Source organism: Telopea speciosissima, chromosome 11, assembly GCF_018873765.1.
Source record: "Telopea speciosissima isolate NSW1024214 ecotype Mountain lineage chromosome 11, Tspe_v1, whole genome shotgun sequence".
Lineage (NCBI taxonomy): Eukaryota > Viridiplantae > Streptophyta > Magnoliopsida > Proteales > Proteaceae > Telopea > Telopea speciosissima.
This window is the reverse complement of record NC_057926.1, coordinates 21037006-21057668: the sequence shown is the minus strand read 5'-3', so window position 1 is coordinate 21057668 and position 20663 is coordinate 21037006. Positions and strand designations below refer to the sequence as shown.

At 42.2% G+C, this 20663-nt stretch overlaps 1 protein-coding gene across 2 annotated transcripts in view; it reads right to left on the bottom strand.

The window, feature by feature from the left end:
* LOC122646880 (monooxygenase 1-like) overlaps window positions 1-13837 on the bottom strand; it is a 33201-nt gene extending 19364 nt beyond the window's left edge. For both annotated transcript variants that reach the window (XM_043840512.1, XM_043840513.1), the window contains exons 1-4: window positions 13827-13837; window positions 13374-13467; window positions 11388-11534; window positions 9857-9898 (exon numbers count right to left, since the gene is read on the bottom strand). In XM_043840512.1, the coding sequence (XP_043696447.1) occupies window positions 9857-9898; window positions 11388-11534; window positions 13374-13453 (269 nt within the window). In that variant the 5' untranslated portion in view covers window positions 13454-13467; window positions 13827-13837. The remainder of the gene's footprint in view (window positions 1-9856; window positions 9899-11387; window positions 11535-13373; window positions 13468-13826) is intronic.
* Between the last annotated feature and the right edge of the window lie 6826 nt (window positions 13838-20663).

The window sequence follows — 20663 nt, the reverse complement described above, 5'->3', positions numbered from 1 at the left end:
TGTTGGAGCGTTGGAAAGCCACGAAAGATTGGTTGTTCTCCTTCACAGATCTGTGGGTGCAGTTTCACGAGCTTCCTGAAGAACTGCATGATTATGGTTTAGTTACAAAATTGGTTATGAAGGTTGGTGATGTGTCCAAACTACTGTATATCAATGGAGTTAAAGGTGGTCAACGAGTGCGCTATTATCATGCCAGGATCACTATGGATATTACTAGACCTCTGAGGAAGTCTCTAAAGATCAAGAGAAGAAGTGGAATAGATCAGATGGTGGAATTGAGGTATGAAAGGCTCCCATTATTTTGTTACTATTGTGGTAGAGTGGGTCATGATGAGCAGAGATGTCGTGCGGCCTATGAGGATGAAGCGAACCATAGACTGCTGCATCAATGCGAAGGGGTCTCTAGCTGCCCAGAGTTCCTAAAGAGACAATTCCCTCCTTACCTCAGATGCCCCAGTCCAGATGCTCGGCTAATCGAAGATGCTATAGTTATTTTTCCTATAGTGCACGACTCTCCTGCAGGTCACGGCCATTACCGGCTGCAGAGTCCTACTTCTTAGGCAACTGGCATTCGTTCTCGTGACCGTACTACGATCCCTCAGAATCAGGAGGTAGATACCAACCCTCACAGTCCCATATTTCTCGCCCTAGTCACAACCATGTCCATTCAATGCACTCCTCTTACCATGTCACTCCCCACCCACCTTCCTTTGTTAATGCTCAACACTCGCCCCATATTCAGCCAAGCTCTTCTAACGTGGACCCTACTTTCCATAATATCTTAAATATTCATCCTTTGAATGTGATTAATCCTTCTACCATGCACGTTCCTGAGCCTTTAAACAATCAAATTCTTTCCATGTTTTCACAACTCCCACAATCACCGGAGTTATCTGTGGCCTTAGCAGCTCTCCTCCCCCATCTCTCGGGATGCTCTCTTTCAAACCAAAATCACGATGCTCAACCCCCTTTTGTTACTCACACCCCTACCCCACCTCTAAACCTTCTTTTTGTGACTCTTAATCCAACCCTTGACCCGAACCGAAACTTAAGCCAGTTCCTGGTTCCACCTAAGGAGCGTGCTCAACCTTCTAAGAGGCTGAGAAGTAGTGAAGAGAAGGTGGAGGTTACTGATACTATGGATGGTGAGTCTTTTTTAACGGTACCCCCCGTGGAGGCTGGTGTAGCCCAACTCCACGGGAGACAATGAAGATCTTGGGTTGGAACTGTCAAGGGCTGGGGAGACCCTTGACAGTTCGTTCTCTATTTCATCTCCTCAAAGTAGAGAATCCTGAAGTTATTTTCATTATGGAGACCAAGAGCAAAGGGGCTGCTATCGAAAAAATTAGAAGAAAAGGAAAATTTCAGAAGTGTGCCACGGTTGAACTGAATGGGGCATCGGGAGGTTTAGCTTTGCTGTGGAAAGAAGGTGTTTCTATCTCAGTTCGTGTAGCTGATTTTAACTTCTTTGATGTAGAAATTAGCATGGTCGATGTTCCAGCTTTTCACCTTACCTGTGTGTATGGCGACCCGGTTAGACATAAAAGAAAGCTGGTTTGGGACCGTATTTCTACTCTCAACCATCAAAATAGTAGCTGGGTTTGCTTCGGAGATTTTAATTCTTACCTCTCTTGGCATGAAAAGGAGGGTGGTTCTAGGAATTCTTCTCATGATGGTGAGGTGTTTAGAGACTTTCTAAATAGTTGTGATTTTATGGTTCAATGGACAGATATTTACTTGGAATAATAAGAGGCATGGTGGAGCAAATATAAGAATTAGACTCGACAGGGCACTGTGCAACCTGGCTTGGCGTCAGATTTTTGGGAATGCTTCGGTCTTCATCAAACCGGCCGTTGGTTCAGATCATTGCCCCATTATTATTGATACTGAAGGAGGAAAGCCTAGGGGTAAGAGACCCTTTAGGTTTGAGTCTATGTGGACCTTTCACGATGATTGCAGAAATGCCACTTTGAAGGCTTGGTCTATTCCTACTACAGGTCCAGCTATGAAGCAATCTTTAATGAAGATATCCCACTGTCGTGAAGTTTTCAAGAAGTGGAATGCGGAGGTGTTTGGAAATATCAGTGAAAATATCAAGGCTCTCAAAGCTGATCTGAGTCATATCCAAAGCCTGCCTTGCTCGCAATATTCTCAGGATAAAGAATCGGAGTTGCAGAAGCGGTTGGACAAGGAGTTACTGAAGGAGGAGGAGATGTGGCGCCAAAAATCTAGGGTGGATTGGCTAAAAGGAGGGGATAGAAACACTTCTTTTTTTCATGTTACCACCTTGAGGAGAAGACACCGAAATAAAATTCTAAAGCTGAAATCTCCTTCAAGTGCGTGGTCTTCCTCGATCAATGAGGTTTCTAGTATTTTATGTGACCATTTTCAAACCTTATACTCCTCAAAACCTATTAATAATAATGCCTTGATTTCGGTCTTGGAAGCTGTGCAACCTGTGGTTACAGATGAGTTAAATGATTTGCTTTGTGCTGCCCCCCATGAGGAGGAGGTCCATGACGCCCTATTTAGAATGGCCCCTTTGAAATCCCCTGGTCCTGATGGCTTACCCCCTATCTTCTTTCAGAAGTATTGGCAAATTGTTAAAGAAGATTTGGTGGCCCTAGTACAGGAGTTTTTTACAACTGGGCTGATCCCTAGAGATTTGAATAAGACTTTTATTTGTCTTATTCCAAAGGTGGCTGCTTCGGAGAGTGCTGACCAGTTTAGGCCAATTAGTTTGTGCAACATTGCTTTCAAGGTTATTACTAAGCTGATAGCAGACCGTCTAAATGGGGCTTTGGATCAGATTGTTTCACCTTCCCAATCTGCTTTCATCCCTGATAGGCTTATCTATGATAATATTATGGTGGCCCATGAGATGTTTTATTACATCAAGAAGCAGAAGAAAGGCAAAGAGAAGTACCTGGCTCTAAAACTAGACATGCGGAAGGCGTATGATAGACTGGAGTGGAACTTTATTGAAGGGATGCTTAGTAGATTGGGTTTCAGAGGTAGTTGGGTTCGTTTGGTGATGTCTTGCATTACCTCCGTGTCCTACAATCTACTAGTCAATGGCTGCATTAAGGGTGCTATTACCCCCTCGAGGGGCATTCGTCAAGGGGACCCTATTTCTCCTGCTATCTTCATTCTCTGTTCTCAGGCCCTCACAGCAGTAATTAAACAGGCTGAGTTGGCAGGTACTCTCAAAGGAGTTAGAGTGCGGCATAGAGGTGAGCCTATTACTCACTTGTTGTTTGCGGATGATTGTTTGCTTTTTGCTAAAGTTGACTTGCAGGAAGTCCACACTTTGAAAGACTGCTTGGACCTATACTGTAAAGCTACTGGCCAAGCTATAAATCTGCAGAAGTCCAGCCTCACTTTCAGTCCAAATACTCATGAAAGGATAAAGAGATGGTTTGCAAAGGTCCTCAAAGTTAGACATGGAGATGGCCCGACCAAGTACATAGGCTTACCAACCCTCTTTGGTGTGTCTAAGAAGGACGTCTTCAATGATATTAAGGAGAAAACTCTAAGTAAGCTTCAAGGTTGGAAGGAGAAACTTCTGTCACATGTACGGAAGGAGGTTCTTTTAAAAGCAGCGGTGTCCCCCATGGCTAACTATGCTAGCTCTCATTTCAAGCTCCCCTCTTCCTTCCATGACTCGGTTAGGAAAGCTTCTGCAAGGTTCTATTAGGGGGATTCTGAAGATAGATAGAAGATTCATTGGATGTCTTGGCAGCGCCTCTGTAGACCAAAATCTAGAGGGGGTCTTGGTTTCAAGGATCCTAAACTTCAAAATCGAGCCCTTCTCGCTAAAGCTGCTTGGAGGCTGTGGACTTCCCCTACTTCCTATTGGGTGAAATTTCTAAAGTCCATCTATTTTCCCCGGTGTGATTTCTTGCAAGCTAAGTTGGGGAATCGCCCCTCTTGGGGTTGGAGGAGCCTTTTGCTAGGTAGGGAAGTTCTGCTGGAAGGTCTGGTTTGGAAGGTTGGGGTTGGTTCTAATATCAGGATCTGGGAAGATAGGTGGATTCCCTCCATGCCAGATTTCAAGCTGCAATCTACTAAGCCGCAAGGGTGTGCTCTCTCTTTGGTGTCCGATCTTATTGACCAATCTACTCGTATGTGGAAGCGCAATTTGCTTCTTTCTCTATTCCACCCAAGTGAAGTTGATGCTATTCTCAAAATTCCCCTTAGTTTATTTCCAGGGGAGGATCGAAGGTATTGGGGGGCTTCAAAGGATGGCCGGTTTTCTATTAAGTCTGCCTATCATTTTCTTTCTAGAAAAGAGGAGGAGGAGGGTTACAACAGAGCTTCTTCTTCAAGGGTCAGGTAGTGGGAGCAAATTCCAGATGTGGTGTGGAATCGCATTTGGTCCATACAAACCCTTCCAAAGATTAAAGCTTTTATCTGGAGAGTTTGTAATGGAGCAGTGGCTACTGGGGCCGGCTTGCACTCTAGGCAGGTAAATTTAGATCCGAGTTGCTTGAGGTGTGGTACTTCTCCTGAAACCGGTGATCATCTTCTTTTCGATTGCCCTTTTGCTCGAAATGTTTGGTTTGGTAGCCCGCTGCAGTTCTCCCCCCCAAATGATTCGCCCAGTTTAGCTAGTTGGATCCAGAGTTGGGACGTTTGGTTCAAGCAAGATAAGAGGCTAGCCCGGGACGGTCTCTCTCGTGCCTCCTTTATTTGTTGGTATCTCTGGCGTGCTTGAAATGAACTGGTCTTCAATGGTAAGGCGTGGATCCCTCTTGAGGTTATTCAAATGGCAGATAGTGCTTATCTGGATTTTTCTAATGCTATTAAAGGGTCGGGTGCTCACTCCCCTTCCGTTGCGGGTGATATACCCCACTGTTGTGTGAGTTGGAACCCACCTCCAGTGGGTACTTCAAAGATAAACTGTGATGCGGCTTTGACCAAGAACTCGATGAAGGGTGGTTTGGGTGTGATCTGTAGAGATCATACTGGGGCTGTTTTGTTGGCTCGTTCCCTCCCTCTTTAGTTTGGTTCGATCATCCAAGGTGAAATGTTGGCCATCCGTAGTGCTTTGCTTGCTGCTTTGGAGTTGGGGTTGGATAGCATTGTCATTGAATCTGATAGTAATGAAGCTGTTTTGATGGTCGATGGAGAGCAAACCCCAATGTGGGAGGTGGAAGATCTCGTTTCAGATGTGCTTAGGCTTGCTTCTTCTTTCCCAAATATTGTTTTTTCCTTTTCTCCTAGGGCTATGAATAGTATTTTAGATGCCCTGGCCAGGAAGGCCCTGTCACTTGGGTGTGTGACAGATTGGCCAAACTCCATTCGGTGGCTTCAGGATCTCTGTGTGACTGATGCTGCCGCTTGCACCCACCCCTCTCATCAATAAATTCCCCGTTTACCAAAAAAAAATATATATATATATATATATACTATACTATAGTATAATAGATTATATTATATATTATATATTATAATATATGGACCGAGTATAAGAACCAGCTGAACCGTATAAATTGAAAATTGAACAGAATAATTCAGCTTAAATTATAATTTTAAAATAAACATGTGATTGGCTCTGAGATGTATGTTCGTCTGCACGCACATGAAGAGGATCAATTCTCAATATAAATTGTGTTGAATATCTTTTTCTTTCCCGCCTTAAACCCGAGCCCCATTCCCTTCCAGCTTCTTCCTACCAAAAAGAAAAAAAAAAAATTCGTTCCCGCTTCCAGTCACCCGTGCACCCCTTTCTCAATCTCTCAAATCTCTCTCCCCGCCTTTACCAAAATTAAAAAAATCTCTCTCCTCGCACGCCCCTCTCTCATTCTCTCAAATCTCTCTCAACCCTATCTATTCCCTTCCGCTTCCAATCACCTCCACGCCCCTCTCTGTTTTTTTTTTGGTAAATCCCACCCAGATGTCGAAACCCCCGGCGGCGCCTCGGAAGAGCTCGAGAATGAAGCAGCCATCGAGAACCATCATCTCCACGAATTCGTTGCTGCTGAGAGAGATTGGTCCTTCGTAGCAGGCTCAAGCCTTCTCCTCAACCTACCGGATAGAATCGAGGTAGAGATTCACGTCTTGATGGGTTCGATTCAGAACCTGATAGAGAGAACGCCACTTGTGACGGTCCATATCTCGGAGGTTCTTCCGACCGTGATGGTAAGGACCCAGGGAAATGATTTGTGGGAAGAAAGCCTTGTCGGCCTTGCCGTAATCGTCGCCCACACGGACGTACTGTGGGACTCGGTAGATGCAGAGCTTGGCCCATGAGACAGCTTTATGATCTTGATGGGCTTGCTCTAGCTTTTCTCTAATGGAGATCGCCCAATCTGATTCCATTGTCGTTACTTCTCTTTCTTCTTTAACATTTTCGTCGTCACCATTGATTGATGTCAAATGCGATTGCGAAAAGGAGGATTCTTGCAACGTCAGTCGCTGCTACTCCGGAGGGGGCTGTGTATGGGATTGTCGCCGTTGCAGTGGTCCCAATTGAAGGTCGCGTGAAGGGATAGAACCAGGTGAGTTTGCGATTCCAGCTTCCACTGTTTCCCTCAGTTTGAGAGTGATGAGATACCAACTTAAAAGCTCCTCATTAAACACTGCTACCATTTTTCTAAGACTACAAAAGGTTTTTATGCTTTGAAATCAAGTTTTTCAGTTTCTTTCAGGAGCTAGAGAGACAGCAGCCAAGAAGAAGGGGTGGTGCGGTAGCTTAAAGGGAGGGATCTTTGCCGTGTCCGGAATGCCATTTTCCAGAAGATAGGTTTTCTGGATTGAAATCTGAAACCCGTTTGGCGATATCTCTCTACCTCTCAAACCTGAAATGTTTGGCCGATTATAGCTAGAGGAGAGTTTTCGTGGTAAGTGCTTAGAATCTTAGTATGGGTGTAAGTGTATAACATTAGCATGATTATTTCTTTTATCCTGTCCATAATATAAAAGAGCTAAATGTATTTAAATCTCTCTCACTCTCTCTTTGTACTTTCCTCTGCATTTCAGTTTTAGTGGGATTCTCTTCTTTTGCAATATAGCTTCATTTTATTTGTTGCCCTATCTTGGGCTCAAGATGACTCTTTAGTACCAAAGGACATTTAGATTTTGTTTCCATGATGTCTTCATTGTCTGAAATTGAACAAATGCTTTAGATTCTTTTTGTAGGGGAAGCAAAGTGGCTTCCAGTGCACTTTGACTGTTTTGGCTAGGTTTCATAGCTGCTTGTCTAAGAGTAGATTGATTTCCAAAGGTAAGTTCTCTGGTTGCTTTAGCTAGGATATAGAGCTGTTAATGGGAGCTCCACCCCCCCTCCCACAAAAAAAAAAAAGGAAAAAGAATAGCATTATAATGCTGTAGATGCTTACTGCAATGATACCTACAGATTGTTTGTTTCTTTTTCTTTTGTAAGCTTAAGGGATAAATTATAGTTTTTGTTAATACCTCAGATGAGGGTTGGATGACTAGTTGATTATTCATTGTTTTCCAGGTCATGTTTGTATGTGGTTCCGATCTACTTCAATCTTTTAACATCCCTAGAGCTTGGATCTATGGGCAGGTATGTTTCTTGGAAGTCATGTTCTCTGCTTTCACTAAAAAGTTGGTTAGTTGATAAACTAATTAATTTTGATCATATTGATTCTCAACTTGCAAAATTTGTTGAAGTTACAAAATAATATTTGCATGCTTTTATCCTTTTAGTTACTGTCCTAAGTAGAATATGTTTCCCATCACGTTTCTGTTTTATACTGTGAATTAGATTAGTGACTCATTGTCAGATCCACCGTCCCTCCAGCAGCAAGTGCACAAAAACAGGTGTACTCTAACATTTGGATATGAGTAGTTTTGTTGCATATTATTATTATTTTTTTCTGTTCTACCTCAAATTTAGATTATGAAACCACTTAAATCTAATTTAGTAACAATGTAGAAAGTGAAATCTGAGTTCAGAATTGATACCTATCAAAATGTCAATTTGAGATTAGAAGATCTGAATTTTAACTTGGTGGAAGGTAATAATCAGAATCTGAGTAATAAATCCAACTGATTTATGTGAAATCAACACATAATCTGTTTTGGCCCCCTTTCCTTTTTCTCATTAGAAACTTTGTTGATCCCAATTCCCAAATGCTTTCAACTTTATACATGTGGTAAAGAGTGTTGTACAGGTTATAGAAAAATTTTAATACATTTTTGGATCAACTCTCTGTCCTTTTCCATGGATTTGAAATGCTACTTTGTATTGATTGTCAATTTGAAGGCTTAATATGCTAGATGCTTTTAGGGTGCTAGTCTTAAAAATTATTTTTATATTACAGTTTTTTTTATTTCTATTATAATTTATTGGTCATTATTTTTAACTATTATTTATTTCAAGAATAATCCTTTGTTATTTATATATGTGTGATAGGTACCTGATGCCTATACTGGTCACAATGAGTCAACACTACAAGGGAATCGCTCTTCTTTAGCTAGTCATAATGCTTCTTCGTCTCAACAAGGTAAAGTGATATATAATTTATGGTTTTATCATGAGTATTTATTAAATAATTGTTTAACAATTAATTTTATTAATATTGATTACAGGAAGTATCCCATTAACTCAAAATATAGTCAATCAAGAAGGTGGTAGACCATTGTAGAGTTCCCCATCAGCATAGCACTTGGGAGGCTGAGACTCGATCAAGATCTAAACAACAAGAAGCACTCAACTACTAGTCGAGTCTAGTTGTAGTTTTTTTTTTTTTTTTTGGCGTACAATATGAATTGTTGGGAGTTGAGTGTTTTTAGGATACTACTATTGATTTGTTAGGTATTTTGGATTTTAAATGATTCGGATGGTGAATATGATTTTTATTTTAGATGTATTTTGAATTTAAGTGATTTGGATGATAAACACGATTTATGCATTTATATATATTTTGGTGTTAAACAATTATGTGTATCGAATGATTTTTTATTTTAGCCATATTACGTGTTGAATGGATTTTTATTTTAGATGTATTGTGTAATGAATGGATTACGTGGATTCAAGAAACAGGCATAATCTAAAATTTCCATAATTAAAATCCACAACTATAAATTTTGTTGCACAAAAAGTTGCAGTTAAAATTTGTAGTTATAGATTTTGATGCACAAAAATCCGCAACTAAAATCGATAGTTACAAGTTTCATAAAAAAAATCCGTAGCTAATATCTGCAGTTATAGCCTTTTAATGCACAAAAATTTGCAATTGCAATCTGCATCTACATGTTTATAGATTTTGTTGCACAAAAAATCCGCAATTAAAAAACATAGCTATAAATTTTGGGACGCAAATTTGTGCAGCTAAAATTTGTTGCGGAAAAATCCACAACTAAAAGTCCGCAGTTAGATATTGACTACGGAAAAATCCACAGTTAAAAATCAGCAGCTATAGGTTTGCTGCGGAAAAATCCAGAGTTAAAAATCCGTAGCTATAGATTTGCTGCGGAAATATCCGTAGCTAAAAAATATGCAGCTATAAATTTATTGCTGAAAAATCCACAACTAAAAATCCACAGCTACAGAGTACCCTTTTCCTGCAGTAGGATAACCGCAGCTACAAACTTAGTGACGACACTTGTAGCTGTAGATAAAAAACCGCAGGTAATCTGTAGTTATAGGCTATTGCTACGGATTTTAGGGCCTATTACTGCAGAAAAAAACGCAGTTATAAGCCCTTTTTGTTGTAGTGTTAGGGGGTAGAGATGTCTTTTCAAATGGGGAAGAGAGAGATAGACACATGGGAGTGCTAGTGTAGGCCCATACAGAGTTATTTTTCCCATTAAAGAATTGATATTTTGTTTGTTTTTCCAATTAATTAATAAATCAGACCATATCAAAATTTATGGAACTTACATGAATGACACCGATTCACCTCGTGAACTTTCATCTCGCACCCTAGATATACGTACAAATAACATACGTGTTAGTTATTGAAACCTAAAGTACTTCAATGGACATATTAACTACATCATCATCATCGTGCAAAATACATCATCTTAGAAAAACAATGCCCAAAATGGTGATTTTGCAAAAAAAAATGAAGAGAAAGAGAAGAACAAGCACACAAGAAAAGATTTACGTGGTTCACCCCCAAGAAGGAAGGCTACATCCACAACCCAGAGATATGTGAAGCAAAATACAAACCCTCACCCCACATCTCTCAACGAGATAACAACATTATATAAGAAAACTCTAACTTAGAAAATACAAAACTGCCCCTAGAGACCCATCCTATCTGGTTCGGACTTGAACCAACATATGTCAAAATACATATCAAATCGAAGATCTCGACGAGCTCTATAGGTCTCAACACCGCTAAAGGTTGTCATATGCACATTTAGGCCATTTTGACGCATTTCGAAAGAAAAGCAGCTCGACGAAAAATCACCATAACATTTTCTAGACTGAGATTAGGCTTCACCAATAACAAAGGGGATCATAACATTGCAGGTATAACACTTCTAATTGTTTTGATTTGTAAGAATTTTACAAAAATTTACCTTTCAGTACTGGGACAAATGGATCCAATGATGGTAAATCATAAATGAATTCTTTTTTGAAATTAATTACCCTCTTGTATGTCTATGTTTTGAAATTTTTTTAATAATTACAAATGGATAAATAAAAGGAGGCTACACCTCAATTATTTATCACTCTGAGCAAGCAGCATAGGAGAGCACACCATGAGGATCAATCAAACTGCTTCCTATATAAGGGACAGATAGATCTACATACATTTCATGTTAGTAAAAGAGAGAAAGTGTGAGATAAGCGTACTAGTGTACCCTCTACGGTCAGCTCAGAGAACATTTCCCATATATTGATGTTTCTATATTGGCTCTATTTGTTTCGGCGTAAAATCTTACCTGGAAATTTTTACCTGAAAATTTTCACTTCAAAAAATTAGATCTTATAAAATTTTACATGTATAAAAGTTTTCCAATGCTTTTTTTGTTTATGGAAACAAACATTGGAAAACTTTTCAACATGTAAAATTTTATATTTACGAAGTAAAATTTACAGTAGAAAATTTTCCAGGTAAAATTACGTCGAAACACATTGGGAAAACCAGCATTTGATCCCTATAAGGCTATATATATAACAACTGGTCAAATTCAAATTGACAGAGAGCAAAAGTTGAAGGTGAACATGCAATCAAAAGAATAACTTGGTTAACATGCGAATTTTTATCACCTCCAATTTGTTGCCTGCTCCAATTCCCTCCAATTCCTCACATAGGAGCAGAAATGACCACCCTACCCCACCTTGGGCAGTGTGTTCGGGCAGGAGGTAAGGTGATCATTTCCACTCCTATGTGAGGAATTGGAGGGAACACTCTTAAGAACTCTACTAATGTTTGTTAATATTTAATTAAAAAACATACGCTTGTAATGGAATAGCTTTTGATCTGAGCTCTTGGCCCACTCCAAGTTCATCAAGCACACGCCACCCATTTGCAAAGATACCGATTGCAGCTCCTGCAGCTCTTAGGGATTCTGATCTCTCTACAACCGTACTGCTAATCCCTTTCCTGAAACCATAAAAATTAATTAATACTTAATATCCTCCTATATATAAACAAATTAGTAGAATAATAAAAAAAAAATCATAATTATAGCTAGGGGTGCATCTAGGCCAAGGTCCCCCCACCACCCCCCCCCCAAAAAAAAAAAAATAATTGAACCTGTATATAATTTTGGGGGCACTGTTCTCTGTGCCGCAGTGCAGCCTGCGTCCAGTTACATGGGGGTGGGTACAATGACAACCCTGCCCCCTGCACAGGCTGCCCATGTGCCTGGGCACAGGCTATACTGCGGCATAAAGAACATTCTCCCATAATTTTGTTTTAAAAATAAAAATAAGGCATAAAAACTGAAACCTATACATGATTTAGAAAAGCACAATGTAACTAACAAAAGAAAAGACAATCAAACAACCACAACATAAGATTATGCATGGTTCGACAATGTACCTACAACCATGGTGAGATAAAAGCAGCTTCACTAGCATAAAAAAAGGGTTATTCGTATCCATAAAAAAGAAGAGAGAGAAAGTAGTTATAACTTATAAGTTCTCTTCCTCTCCCCTTTCTATTTATAAAATAATTCAGTCTTAACCTTAATGACCCCCTCCCATCACTATCGATTTAAAGGAAAAATATAAAAATACAATTTCTGAAATTATCTTTTATGGCATTTAGGAGCCCTTTGGAGGCCACTCACAACCCAATTCAATCACATAATACAAGACATCAATCTTCAATGCAGGATTCTTAATTTGCCTTCATTATATATTTCTTATTTGTTGCCTTACCTGTCATAAGTTCATAAAAGCTGTGTTTGGTATGTATTCTTGGAATGCATTCCAGATCGATTTCGCATTCTTGGGTGATAAAAATAGTTGCTTTTATCGTCTAAGAATGCAGTAATCGACCTAGAATGCTTCCAAAAATACATAACAAACAGTATATGATTTGTCTATTAAAAGAAATGTAGGAGGCATCTACTAAACTGTTAGTATATTATTGGAAGAATGTTTTTTGTGCCGCAATGTAGGCTGCACCTAGACACATACTCAGGGGGAGGGTGGTTATTGTGCCCACCCCCATGTATTTGGGTACAGCCTACGCTACGGCACAGAGAACAGCGCCACATGATTTAAATACAAAATGATAGAAGACTCACATCTCACACAGTAGCAGTAGAAAACTTTTATGGAGTTTTCTCTCTCTCTCTCTCTCTCTCTCTCTCTCGTCTGATTCTTGAATTTATATGTTTAATGTCACTTAGGAATAACTACTGGTGGCTTACCAACCAATCTCAATTAATATAGAAAAGGGCAAAGGGTAACCTGGGTATTAAAATAACTGCAGGTGGCTTATCTTTATATCCATCCATCCATTTAGATCAGGAGACACCAGCAGCTGATGTAACTGCAAACGTAATGACTTCGGTGATTCACCCCATGGCTAGGCCACTTGGCCATGGGCCTCACTGTACTCCTATACGGGCCCACCCCTAGGACAGCCGATAAGGTTGACGAACACAACCACACACTTATAATAAATAAATAAATAAACATTCTAACCAAACAATTTGGTAGTCATTCCAGATTCGAGAGAGTCCAGAGTGAGCGGTGGGTTTGTCACCTCTTCGCCAAACTAACTGTTTTCAGAAGAAAAAGATAAACTGATCGATCGGGCCATTTCTTCCCTTTCATTCTTCTTCCGCTTTATTAATATTATAAATCTCTATTAGTTCTGAGGTTCCTTGTTTTAAACAAGATTAGAAGCTAAAAACCAAGAAAGAAAGAAAGAAAGAAAGAAAGAAAGAGAAGAGAAGAAAAGAGAAGAGAAGAGAAGAGTAGGTACCTATGAAGGGCAAGGGCGGTAGCAAGGCCGCAGATTCCACCTCCAACTATTATAATCGGCTTTTCCTCCGACGGACTCATCTCTCTCTCTCTCTCTCTCTTATTTGAGTTTCTGTCTCAAGAGTGAAAGAAGCCTTCCGATACCGTCTCTAATTTATAGTTTGGAGAAAACTTCTACGCGACATAAGTGTATTGCCCGCGCCTAGATATAGAGGGGTGAAATGAGGACCTTTATCCGTTGCTGCGCCACACGATGGCACAGCAGCAGATAAAAATTCGATGAAATGACCACCCACCCCGTAAAAAGTGCAGAGATCTCACCCTATGATGCCAATTTGTACCTTCTCATTGGCATGCTAACGTGTCATGAACCCAGTTTTTTTTTTCAATATTTTATTGTTTTTTAATAGGTAAATTTTTTTTATAACATTTTAATAGGTAAATTACAAGCCACTTTATCTGCATGTGTGAAAGAGTTGACTAAGAAGCAAAAAACAAAAGGTCTCTTCATGGAATTTTTTTTTTTTTTTTTTGGGTGAATCTTCATGGATTTGAAATATGAAAACAAAACTGACAAGCAATTTTATATACCAAAAGAAATTCTCTTCTTGTAAATTACAGAAATTCATGTCCATATGCTTTTCTTTTCATTTTTTTTTTTCTATTTTTTTTTTAACATTGCTTGCATCTTTGTCACCCCAACAAGAGTAATAAATCAAAATTGTTGGTTTATTTAAAACACAGAATAAATGTCAAAATAAAACTTTTTCTGTTCGTTCTTTTTTTATTTTGCTATTTTCACTCAGATTTCGCTCCACTCCTTCACGGCCAGGTGGAGACACTCGGCCACGGGACATCTCGACTAAGCGGATTGGTCGAGGCACGATGGCGCTTTTCGATCAAGGTTTGGGTCATCGGCCAAGAAGCGAACAGTTAGCATCACTGACAGTTCTTGGCAGTTAGGATTGGGAAGGTGTGTTGGCCTGAACATGACGAAATTGTGGCCGATGATTTAGGGGACCGTTCTTTATGGTTACCCTTACCATATAAATAAACAGGAGAAGCAAGGATGAGGCATCAATCAATCACACAACAAACCTGCATTTTACTTATCTTTATTGTTCCATGTACTGTTTTCTTTTCCTTTCATGATGGTGTGAACTTAAGGTTTTCTTGTATTTTGCTTTATGCACCTTTACGATTTACACTGTAGATTGTTCACATTAAGTAATTTGAAGTGCAATTCCAATCCATCGTTACGTCTGTTATCTTTGAAAAGTCCACGGAATACCGGGGCACGAGTAGAACTCTAAGCCACCACAGCATAACAGGGTGTTTTATTCCCATTCCGGCCACACCTCGCTGGCTGAAGGATTTCTAGTATAACATTTTTGGCACACCCGGTGGGACACTCGATAGTGATGGTGGATACCAGAGCGAGTCAACGCAACAAGGATAGCAGAACTGATAAGTCTAATGGTGGAAATGCTGATCACCTAGTCGCGCAAGGTGAGCAACAGTTGGATGCTGCTATTCCACCTTTCGTGACTGCGCTGTTACAAGGGCAGGCCCGCACGGCTGCTGAGACACAAGGGTACCTGCAAACGGGGATAGAGGACATGAAAGCCATCGTGGCTTCCATGGCCCAGGCCTACAATGGCACCTAGGCCCAACAACGGCCGCCTCAGGTTAGCCAACTCTGTTTAGGTTAGATCCCGACCGTTTAAGTTGGCAGTGCGATAGGGACCGAAATCGGTCTGCCATCTGCCCAAAGGGTTTATCCCAAAGCTTTCAGTCAGGCCGGTTGTGCCAGTTCGTCAAGCCAGCCAGCACGTCCAAGTGGGGCGGTGGTTCGGACCACACCTCCTCAGAATGGAGTTACTGCTCCGGCGTTGCAGATCGGGAATCCGACCGTGCCGGTCACCACGACAGGTCCAACAATAGGCCCCCAAGCCATTGGAGGAGAGAGCTCTGGGCACGCAAGTATGAGTTTCTATCAAAGGCCAACCGTGCCCAGGATGAATCTGTCAGAGCCAAAATGGTCGTATGTCGGTCACTTTCCGCCGCCTCCCAACAAGGGGCAAGCAGAGGTCCCACAGAGGCAGCCGTTGGCTATGGATCAAGCCAATCAGGTACTTGCAAACCAGGTAGATTTGACCCAGTTGATCCAGGAGCAAATCAACCCCTTGTTTGGCCTATTACCCTACCGGTGTATAGGAAGCCTTACCCCGAGCACTGTGACCGGTTAGACTTTGGGTATAATAAAAAAATTCCAGAGTTTACTAAGTTCTCGGGAGAGGACAGTATGTCCACTGTCGAGCACATAGCATGGTTCGTTGTCCAGAGTGGAAACTTCGGGGCTAACGAAGTCATGAAACTTAGGTTGTTCCCAAACTCTCTGACCGGATCAGCATTCACCTGATACATCAACTTACCGGCTGATTCGATTCAAACGTGGCATGAGATGGAGGACTACTTCCATGCTCAGTTTTATCTGGACCGAACCTGTAGTCCCTATAGCGGATTTGGCATACATGTGCCAATTGCCTGACGAATCAGTTGCCAAGTTTGTCAATAGATTCAAGTTGGCGCGGTATAAGTGCCCAATAGTTTTATAAGAGCCAGAATATGCTACGATGGCTCTGGGCGGCCTTTCCTTTGAATTGCGAAAGCGCTTTACTAGATAGGAATTCCCAAACCTCCGTCAACTCATAGCCCAAGCAACCAGCTATGAGCTGCTCCTCAAGGAGGAGGAAGATCGAAAGGCCTCGTCCTTAGGGACCTATTATAAGCAACCGGCTTTGGCGATTATGGGGGCTGCTAGTCCCAGTTTTGTCAACTTTTTGGATTTCGAGGTCGACGAAGAATGTGAGATTAGCATCACTGAAATTGTCTCGGGGAAGCCTTACGTGTGCAAGGCTCTGTCTCCAATGGGCGACCGTGTGGGGGCAAGCCCGCCGCTAAAGCCATCTCCGACCAGGAATCTGGATAGTAGGACCCGGTATTCTTATGACATATCCAAGGCCGAGTCAATCTTCAACCACCTCCTTAAGGACGAGCAAATTAAGCTTTCAGAAGGGCATCATATACCTTCGGCCGAGGAGGTCAAGGGTAAAAGGTATTGAAAGTGGCACAATTCATTAACTCACAACACTAATGGTTCTATTGTTCTTCGTATGGCTTTGCAGAAGGCTATCAATGACGGACACCTGAAGTTCTCGGACAAGGGGAAGGGCGTCATGCTTGTGGATGAGAACCCTTTCTCGCCAGTCAACATGGTGGATGCCGACCTGTCAAAGCTGTGCTTACTCAAGGGGAAGGAACCGCTAGTCACGTTGAAACATCTCTAGCATTTAGCTAAAGAGAAGGAAAAAGGGGTGGACCCCGAAGCCATTGATCCGCTGCCAGACCAATGTTTTCGATGTGGAGTTTGTGTGCATTGCAAGAAGTTGTATGAGAACAAGCCTCAGGCAGAGTCAAGTGCCCCTTCAGTGGATGATCAGCAAAGCAGAAGAGAAGCGAAGCTTACGCAGACCGCAGGGTCAGCCAGGCCAGGGTATCCTGCTACTGGGTTTGATCGGGGATGTCAAATAGGGGCAAGGTTTGAGAGACGGTTCGTTAAGGAGGGCTAGGACTGCCAACCAGCCAGCAGATCTAAAAGGAGGCCGCTGATACGGCCATCGACCAAGGACCGTGTGGCAAGGCCATCAGCCTTGGCGCCAATGCGGTTGTGGTCTGCTATCACTTTGCCGGAGCAAGAGGCACAAGGGGACTCACCAAGGGGGTTTACTACTCCCTACCCACGTAGGATGGTGACTCCTCAGTCAAGGGCTGAGAGGGATTACCATTGAAATGTTGCGAGACATCCAAAGTTTCCTTTCGACCAAGGGAGGAGGATGACCAGGACCTAGAAATCCAGATGGCAAAGGAAGCAAGCAGCAACGCGACGCCAGTTTGAGGAGCTGCCAGGTTGCATGGATGCCTTCCCATTCAAGGAGGAGCAGAGGCGTCAGGCATGCAGGGCCCCGAGAGAGAGAGATGATCATGAAGGGGCCCCGCTCTCCGCGGACCATCTTGAGGTTGGTAAAAGAAGTAGCCAACAGACAGTCAGGCCCCCTTCAAAGGGGAAGGAGAAGGCATTGGCCAAGACAAAGCCTGTGTCCCAAGAACGAGGCAGGGAATCTGAAGCAAGCTTTAAAGTAGATCAATAGCTGGCCTCAAGTTATCTCGCCTTGGCAGGGGAAGAAAATCGATTGACTGAGTCCGAGTCTTCTTCCCCCGAGAAAGGGACATCCAGTTACTTAGAGCAAGAGTACATCGATGATTCTAAACTTCAATGATACATTCAGACCATGATGATCGGCACAATTTTGATCAAAACCCCAGTCTTGTTGAAGGCTCCAGCCAACATGGTTTATGTCCTACCACAGATATACCAGTCAAGTTGTGAGGTGGTGGACATCATTGATGAGGAGTTTGAGGAAGAGGATGGCGGTCCTCTGATCATGGGCGTTGATCCCCAGAGCATGGTCGAAAGCCCTGCCTCTCATGGTCTATTGATGATCGACATGATCGGCCCAGAGGCAGTGGCCCAGTGGCAGCAGACCACCCAGTCAAGCGTGAGTTTTGAGAAGTTGAGTAAGGAGATGACTCAACATTTGAAGCCTTTGTATATCAATGTCCAGATAAACGGCAAATCCGTCTCATGGGTTCTGGTCAACAATGGAGATGCAGTCAACATACTCCCCTCGAGAATGATGAAGAGTCTAGGCCATAACGAGGCCGAGCTCTTATCAGTGGACGTCTCAGTCCCCAACTTTTTGGGAAGGGCGTCCAAGCCAAAGGATATACTCCCAATTGATCTCAGGATTGGGGGGAAGGAGTCCTTGATCGCTTTCTTTGTCATGGATGCTAATGCTAATTACAATGCCTTGCTGGGGCAAGATTGGATCCACGCCAACAGTTGCATTCCGTCATCTCTCCATCAGGTGTTGGTCTTCTAAAATGACAAAGGAAAGATCGAGTGGGTGAGTGCTGACAGCAGGCCTTTTCTAGTCAATGCGAATCATGGAGAGGCCAGACTCTATGGTAGGGAGATCATCCCCATCACATTTGTCGGCCAAGACGAGAATGGCAGGCCTACGATGATGGCTATGGCCTCGACAGTGGTTGAGGATGTTGAGCAGTTCAGCTACACCCTTTTTGGGCTCTTTAGGCCGTCAGGCGTTGACGAGCTTGTACTGAGTAAAGTCAAGTCTGATGGATAGGAGATCTAAGAAGGAAGGCGTAGAGGTAGATATAATAAAGAGGTTAAGCCTTTACAGTCTGGAACAACGTCTGGTTTTGGCTCAGGCCCACATGACCGAGTGTTCTATAGATGGAGAGGGCCCAAGTAGAGGCTTGGAAATGAAGCACCTCCGACTGATGCACCCAAGATAGAGGAGATGTTAGCCGAAGTTCAAGACCCACTCGAGGAGAGTGATTTGGGCTCTAGGGATATCAAGAGGTCAACATTTGTTAGTGGCTTACTTGATTCAGATTTTCAGGTGTCAATTGTAAACCTTTTAATGGAATATAAAGACTGTTTTGCTTGGGACTATTCTGACCTGCCTGGACTAGATCGGGGGCTTGTAGAGCATCGCTTACCTATCTTGGAATGGTATAAACTAGTTAAGCAACTCCCTAGGCGCATGGCGCCTGAGGTAGTGGCAAAAATAAAGGACAAAATTGAAAGTATCATGCCCCTATCCCGATGTAAGATATTTTTGCCACATAGGGGTATGACTAGAACAATCACACATCATCCCAACACCTACCAGGATCGCAGATACAGTGTCCCGAGCCACAGTCCACCCTGTCATTACATTATGACTACAGAAAGGAACGCACAAAAGGAATAAACCCTTCCAGATACAGAGTTAGCGGAAGCAAAATTAAATTAAATCATGTGAAATTATAGAGCATCGGTTCTCTAATGATAACACATATTACAATTCTAACATAAGTAACCATTCATTACTCTCCCTATAAATAAACATACAGTTTATACATGATTGTGGGATGAAGACAGAAAATTAAATAATAAACAATTGCCACGAGAGAAAAAATCTTGGGTGTACATCTACATCGAAGTCACAACCATCGGCTCTACTTGATGCGCATCCAACAGTGCTCATCCAAGTAGTACCTCTTGCATAATCAACTAAAAAGGGGTTGCGCAACGGGGTTAGCTACACTAGCTAGTGAGGGAGCAAAGGGGAATGCACATACACCATATAATCAATATCAATCAGAATGATGAATGCTAATGTTAGATTCATTTTTCACCTAACATATAATTCTATCGGTCAAGTATATGCTACTGTGATAACTCGGGAGACACTGAGGGTCACTTATCCTATCGCCCCAGTGAAACCTCAATTATCACGAAGGGACCTGCGCCAGTAGAAGCCATCATGACCACCCAGTGGAAAACCTTGATAGCCATCACTACCCCTGTCCTAGCCTCTCCCACCTCACAGACCACATGTGCTCAGACTATCCAACACATAAACCCCTGTTGGCAAGGGTCGTAGCATAAGGGAATAAACATCCTAGCCGTAGATATACTATATGCAGGTCTTATCATCCCGAGAGGTATTCTGGGTGCATCAACGTCCCATTCCATCTAATACCCGGGTACCAATACGGCACGGCACATGTAGTTCAGGATGACATACAGTACTTTTCATAATTTAAATAAATTGGGGTTCCGACACCAGCACACTCGGCACCGCAGCCTGATACATTGGTGAGCATATTATCACATTCATAACAATTCATAATTGAATAAAATGCAATGCGCACCATGCTTACAAATATATCATAGCATGATTAATATTAATAATTATATAATAATCAAACCCAATAAAATCACCCAAAACCCACTCACCTAACACGGGCGCCGCCGCGTGTGGTTGACATGAATCTCACCTGGGCTTCCCGCTCTCCATCGAGTTGGGTAGCCTAGGAATACAAAAACAATCATTACAGTATGTATAGAAGGGTCCCATGCTAGGCCCGTAAGGTTAAAATCAGATTTCAACCAAGACAGCACAAGCGGACTCACGAGCAGTCTCAGCAGAGGTGAATCCGCCCCTGACTCTGTTCAGGCCAAAAGGTACAGTTAGAGCGAGCGAACCCACGAGCAAAACTTCTTACTTGAGTCCGATGGTGCATCTGTTCGATACCTGAGTCACACTTAAATGGGAGAGGATCCACCGGTGGATGTGCTTCTTGGGTCTGCCCCTAC